This window comes from Myxine glutinosa, chromosome 13 (assembly GCF_964187855.1).
Source record: "Myxine glutinosa chromosome 13, kmMyxGlut1.1, whole genome shotgun sequence".
Classification (NCBI taxonomy): domain Eukaryota; kingdom Metazoa; phylum Chordata; class Myxini; order Myxiniformes; family Myxinidae; genus Myxine; species Myxine glutinosa.
Genome location: NC_136273.1, coordinates 33,408,114 through 33,414,480, shown reverse-complemented (window position 1 = coordinate 33,414,480; position 6,367 = coordinate 33,408,114). Strand labels below are relative to the sequence as shown.

Below are 6,367 nucleotides of genomic sequence, written 5' to 3'. Positions count from 1 at the left end.
TGATACTTTAGCTGCAGAGGATAGTATGACCCGGGTGGGGATAGTAATTAACAAACGAGAAAGAGCAATCAGAGATTGCAGACCTTCACCAGGACGTGTTTTCAGTGGTTTTTTTTTAAGGCTTACAGTTGACCACTTACAGTTGACCGCAGTTCTCATTGCTTCCAGAGGCAGTTTGGAACTCCGCCGTGAGTGTTGCAACTGGGGACAGACGATTTTTACGCATTTCGACACTCGATGGTCCAGTTCTGCGAGCTTGTGTGGCCTACCACTTCGTGGCTGAGCTGTTGTTGCACCGAGACGTTTCCACTTCACAATAACAGCTCTTACAGTTGACTGTGGCAGCTCTCGCAGGGCAGAAATTTGACGAACTGACTTGTTGGAAAGTTGGCATCCTATGACGGTGCCACGTTTAAAGTCACTGAGCTCTTCAGTACGGCCCATTCTTCTGCCAATGTTTGTCTATGGAGATTGCATGGCTGTGTGCTTGATTAGATATACCTGTCAGCAATGGGTGTGGCTGAAACAGCCAAATTCACTCATTAGAAGGGGTGTCCGCATACTTTTGGCCATGTAGTGAACTTGTCAAAAAATAAATTTGCAAAGTAACAAACGGGCTCAAATGCAATACCCTCTCCTCTGGCGAGGATAATAATGTAAGTGTTAAAAAAAATTTCAATAAATTCCACATTTCTATCCTGGTTGATTTCCTCAAATGATCTCGAAATTAGTAAATATATTTGATAAGTTTGACAGATATGTTTGATATTACTGACCAATTCGAATATTTCCCAGCAATAAGATGATCATTGCCAAAGGGTATATGTTTGATGTCACTTTTGTATTCATGAAATTGAGTGATTACATGACTATTTGGCACTTGTTGAACTGAGCTGTATCATGTTACCATGAAAAAGGACCTGGCAACGGGCACGGACGCAGATGGTGAGAAACTTAAGGACCCGATGCGGCTCATCGTACCCGTCCTGCTTGATGGAACGGTCTCCATCCATGACAAGATCCGTGTCATCCTGCTGTACATACTGAACAAAAATGGTGAGTCTCTCCGGGCACAACGACAGCTTCAATTTCTGTTCAGTTTACGTCGTTAACAAGTTGCTGTCTAGTGTGAGTGTTAAGCAACGTTTGTCCCACCAGGTGTGACGGAGGAGAACCTTCAGCGGTTGATTGAGCACGCCAAAATTCCCCCGGAAGATGCTGAGATAATCACCAACATGGCCCACCTTGGCGTGCCCATCATCAGCAATGTAGGTATCAAATGTTCACTATGCTGGAGATTATTACCGTTCTATCCCACCTTCCTTTCCTTGAGTCTTTTATCCATAATGGCTTCCATTGATAGAGCAACTGAAAATCAAGGGAAAAAAATCCTCCATTCATTCCAGTTGTAAAAAATAGGCTGTCTACTTAGTACATACAGTCACGTGAAAAAGTAAGTACACCCCATGTAAAGTTTTGACTTTTTCAACGTATTTCAACATACAGCTATTTGATCTTCATTTCAACAATACTGACAGATAAAGGTGATATAATATAACAAATATCATGAAACATTTACATTTTGTAGCCCATTGTATAATTTAAATAAACATAAATGCAAATTTCGCATGTGAAAAAAGTAAGTACACCCTTGGCTCTAATCGGTGGTATTGCCCCCTTTGGCAGAAACAACCTGAAGTAGGCGTTTCTTATAACTGTCTACCAGTCTCTGACACCGACTGGGAGAAATTTTTGCTCACTCCTCCATGCAGAATTATTTCAGATGTGTGATGTTTGAGGGGTTTCTTGCATGCACAGCTCGTTTCAAACCCCCCCACAACATCTCGATGGGATTTAGATCCGGGCTTTGACTTAGCCATTCCAGAACCCTCCATTTCTTTCTTTCCAGCCATTCCTTGGTGGATTTACTGGTATGTTTAGGGTCATTGCCATGTTGCAAGGTCCACCTTCGGTTGAGCTTCAACTTTCCGACAGATGGCCTCGCATTATCCTCAAGCACCGTCTGGTACAATGAAGAATTCATAGTGGATTCTATGATGGTGAGCTGCCCAGGCCCTGATGCAGCAAAGCTGCCCCAAAACCATAATATTTCCAGCACCATGCTTTGCAGTTGGTATCAGGTTCTTGTGGTCAAATGCTGTCTTTGGTTTTCACCAAACATGTCTTCTGGTACTGTGGCCAAACAAATAGCTCTACCTTTGACTCATCTGTCCAGAGCACATTGTTCCAGAAGTGCTGGTCTTTGCCTCGGTGTTCATTGGCAAACTTTAGTCTTGCCCTGATGTTCTTTCTGGACAGCAAAGGTTTCCTCCTGGCACACCTCCCATGCAGATCAAATTTGTGCAGCCTCTTTCTAATGGTAGACTCGTGCACTTTGACATCAACAGTGGCAAGAGCTACCTGTAGGTCCTGTGATGACATTCTGGGGTTCTTAGAGACTTCTTTCAGCATATTGCGGTCTGCTCTCGGGCTGAACTTGCCGGGGCGCCTGGCCTGAACAAGTTGGCAGTTGTTTGGAATCTTCTCCACTGTCTTGGAGATGATCTTCCGGACAGTCGAATGATTGATTTCAAATTGTTTGGAGATCTTTTTAAATCCCTTCCCAGACTCGTAGGCATCTATAACCTTCTTTCTGAAGGGGTCAGAGAGCTCTTTTGATCTAGGCATGGTGATGCTGCACACTTCAACAACAAAGAGCAAACCAAACTAAATGTCTGAGGTTTAAATAAGACAGGTTCCTCCAAGATCCTCTCTGACGATGTTTTAATCATTTGCACCTGAGCTGGTGCACCTGATTCTAATTTTAGGTATTTGAAGTAGTGATAAATGGAGGGGTGTACCTACTTTTTCCACATGCGAAATTTGCATTTATGTTTATTTAAATTATACAATGGACTACAAAATGTAAATGTTTCATGATATTTGGTACATTATATCACCTTTATCTAACAATATTGTTGAAATGAAGATCAAAGAGCTGCATGTTGAAATATGTTGAAAAAGTAAAAACTTTACATGGGGTGTACTGACTTTTTCACATGACTGTGGATGCCTACGAGTCTGGGAAGGGATTTAAAAAGATCTCCAAGCAATTTGAAATCAATCATTCGACTGTCCGGAAGATCATATACAAGTGGAGAAGATTCCAAACAACTGCCAACTTGCTCAGGCCAGGCCGCCCCAGCAAGCACAGCCTGAGAGCAGACCGCAATATGCTGAAAGAAGTCTCTAAGAACCCCAGAATGTCATCACGGAACCTACAGCAAGCTCTTGCCACTGTTGATGTCAAAGTGCACGAGTCTACCATGAGACAGATGCTGCACAAATTTGATATACATGGGTGGTGTGCCAGGAGGAAACCTTTGCTGTCCGGAAAGAACATCAGGGCAAGACTAAAGTTTGCCAATGAACACCTAGGCAAAGACTAGCACTTCTGGAACAATGTGCTCTGGACAGATGAGTCAACGGTTAAGCTATTTGGCCACAGTACCAGAAGACATGTTTGGCGAAAACCAAAGACAGCATTTGACCACAAGAACCTGATACCAACGGTAAAGCATGGTGGTGGAAATATTATGGTTTGGGGCAGCTTTGCTGCATCAGGGCCTGGGTAGCTCACCATCGTAGAATCCACTATGAATTCTTCATTGTACCAGAGGGTGCTTGAGGATAATGTGAGGCCATCTGGCAGAAATTTGAAGCTCAACCGAAGGTGGACCTTGCAACATGACAATGTCCTGAAACATACTAGTAAATCCACCAAGGAATGGCTGAAAAGAAAGAAATGGAGGGTTCTGGAATGGCCAAGTCAAAGCCCGGCTCTAAATCCCATCGAGATGTTGTGGGGGGATTTGAAACGAGCTGTGCATGCAATAAACCCCTCAAACATCGCACAGCTGAAAGAATTCTGCATGGAGGAGTGGGCAAAAATTTCTCCCAGTTGATGTCAGAGACTGGTCGACAGTTATAAGAAACGCCTACTTGAGGTTGTTTCTGCCAAAGGGGGCAATACCACCTATGAGAGCCAAGGGTGCACTTACCTTTTCCACATGTGAAATTTGCATTTATGTTTATTTAAATTATACAATGGACTACAAAATGTAAATGTTTCATGATATTTGTTATATTATATCACCTTTATCTATCAATATTGTTGAAATGAAGATCAAATAGCTGTATGTTGAAATATGTTGAAAGTCAAAACTTTACATGGGGTGTACTTACTTTTTCACGTGACTGTAAATGCCAAAGTGAGGTCGAGGGGGCACTAAACAGCGAAAAGTAAAATTGACGGAAAGAGAGGGAGGAGTGATAGGACACGGAAAGGAAAGTATGAGAAGGTGTGAACACTCCCACCATCTTTACCTCTGCCAGCCATTAAAGATGGACGGAGGTTGGGTTTTCAACCCTGTCTATTTGTTTGTCTGTGAGCAGGGTATCTCATAATGTTGTGGACGAGTCGTGACAAAACAAGTTGGATGAGTTGGTTCGGTGACGAGAACAAGCCGATTAGATTTTTGTTCAGGTCCGGATCCAGATATGGCCTATCAGTGGGATCTTGAACATCCTTATCATCACCATATGAAACACCTTGATCAATTCCATATGCGATGCCTTCGCAAGATTCTGGCATCACCCGGCGAGACAGAATACTAAACACCACAATCCTAGACAACTGTCGCATCCAAGGAATTGAGTATTTCCTGATGCAAGCCCAGCTTCGTTGGTCAGGACACCTCACACGCATGGAGGACCAGATAATCCCAGGAGCGCTTTTCTATGGACAACTTAAATTTGGTAAATTTGGTAAATTTGGACAACTATACTCAAGTCTTGGGCCATTCCAGCTGCCACCTGTGAACATCAGGCCACAAACAGGTTAGCTTGCCATAACATTTGCCGCAAAGACCTGGGCCACTTTGAATGTGGGACACTTGCTACCGCGAGACGGTGGAGGCAAGAAAGGAAAATCTGCCAATGTCCATCTCTGCAAGGCCCAGGCTATACCTGTGATGTTTGTGGTAGACGCTGTGGGTCCCGCATTGGACTATACAGATGTCGCACAATGCTGAGTGAGCACGCCAACGAAGGGAAGAGATTCGTCAAAAAACGACGACTCACACCAAAAGTGGGATACAAAATGTAAACTGTTCATCCGGGCAGAGGTATGCCCTCGACCGAGTGCCCTACTAGTTGCACAAGTAAAAGATAGATGGACCCTCAATCATGTTTTTTTGAAAGCAAGGGTTTGGAAAAGCAAATTCTGTTTACGACATCACACCTTGTAATACTGAGCCTGGTGTTGGCTTAGTGGTTAGGGTGCCGGCTGGGGATCCTAGGATCCGAGGTTCAAATCCAGGTCAATCGCCGAATTAACGCCAGGGGGGTTGACTCAGCCTGTCATCCTTCCGGGGTCGGCAAATTGAGTACCAGTTCACTGGCAATTCCCTGTGTGTTGCAAGAGGCGACGAACAGGGTTGGCGGCAGGAAGAGCATCCTGCCATAAAACATTGCTTTAAAAATGGGACCACGGTGCCCAAAAAGGCAAAAAAGGCCAACCCCTGCCCTGCAGGGAAGTTCTGCAGAAAAAAATGGCCTCTAAAGGTGGTTCAAACCTTGTAATACTGCTTTCTGCTTTCTAGTCTACGACCAGGCGCCGGCGTGGACCAGAACGCCGAGAGTGGCCAGGTGAAAAGACGTATCAGCTTTCACGCTGGGTTCCTCTGCTCAAGGATGTCATGCAAGCAAGTCATCCACTCCCTCTTACCCTGCATTTGAAATGACCACCACTGGTCATTGCAATAGTCTGCACTATATATTGCTTCTCTTTTATTGTTATTTTTCTCCCTGCTGTCTCTGCTGGAAAAGAATCAAATAAATTAAGAAGTAATCAGGGAATATATAATAATTTATTTTCTTTTTCGTTGTATCAATATTGTCACCCCGCGCACGTGAAGCGAAAAACAGGGTTAATCAATTGGTTCACTTCTGTCTGTCTGTCTGTCCTTCTATCTACAAACGGCAGTTTATGATTCAGGAACAACTTGATTTCAATTGAATGTTATGTTTTGAACACTAATCGGAACATGAATCGGAAAACAAACCTGCAGTTTAGCAGGTCTTTGGCTTCAATTAATCCTGATTGCGCACGCGCAGAGAGGAGTCAGTGTTTATTACTCTGTCTACCTGTCTGGCAGTCAAAAAAAATTGAAAATCATTCCAAACAGGAACCTTCCTGTTTTTAAGGACGTCATAAAGGACACAAACAACAGGCACGGAGACCGAATGAAATGTGTTAACCCAGGTGATGTAAAAGACACTGCATCAACAGCGGTAAAATTCCCGA

At 43.7% G+C, this 6,367-nt stretch overlaps 1 protein-coding gene across 1 annotated transcript; it reads left to right on the top strand.

Annotated features, from left to right (window-relative positions):
• Positions 1-817: 817 nt before the first annotated feature.
• On the top strand, positions 818-5,911 carry LOC144888651 (syntaxin-binding protein 1-like). Its single transcript, XM_078767293.1, has 3 exons — positions 818-1,056; positions 1,159-1,268; positions 5,664-5,911. Exons 1-3 carry the CDS (start codon positions 909-911, stop codon positions 5,802-5,804), a joined length of 399 nt encoding a protein of 132 aa, XP_078623419.1. The 5' UTR covers positions 818-908; the 3' UTR covers positions 5,805-5,911.
• The last annotated feature ends 456 nt before the right edge of the window (positions 5,912-6,367 follow it).

Coding starts and splice junctions, on each gene's coding strand:
- LOC144888651 (XM_078767293.1), top strand. CDS start 909: ATGAAAAAGGACCTGGCAACGGGCACGGACGCAGATGGTGAGAAACTT. Junction 1,057..1,158: donor GTACATACTGAACAAAAATG/GTGAGTCTCTCC, acceptor TTGTCCCACCAG/GTGTGACGGAGGAGAACCTT. Junction 1,269..5,663: donor GCGTGCCCATCATCAGCAAT/GTAGGTATCAAA, acceptor TCTGCTTTCTAG/TCTACGACCAGGCGCCGGCG.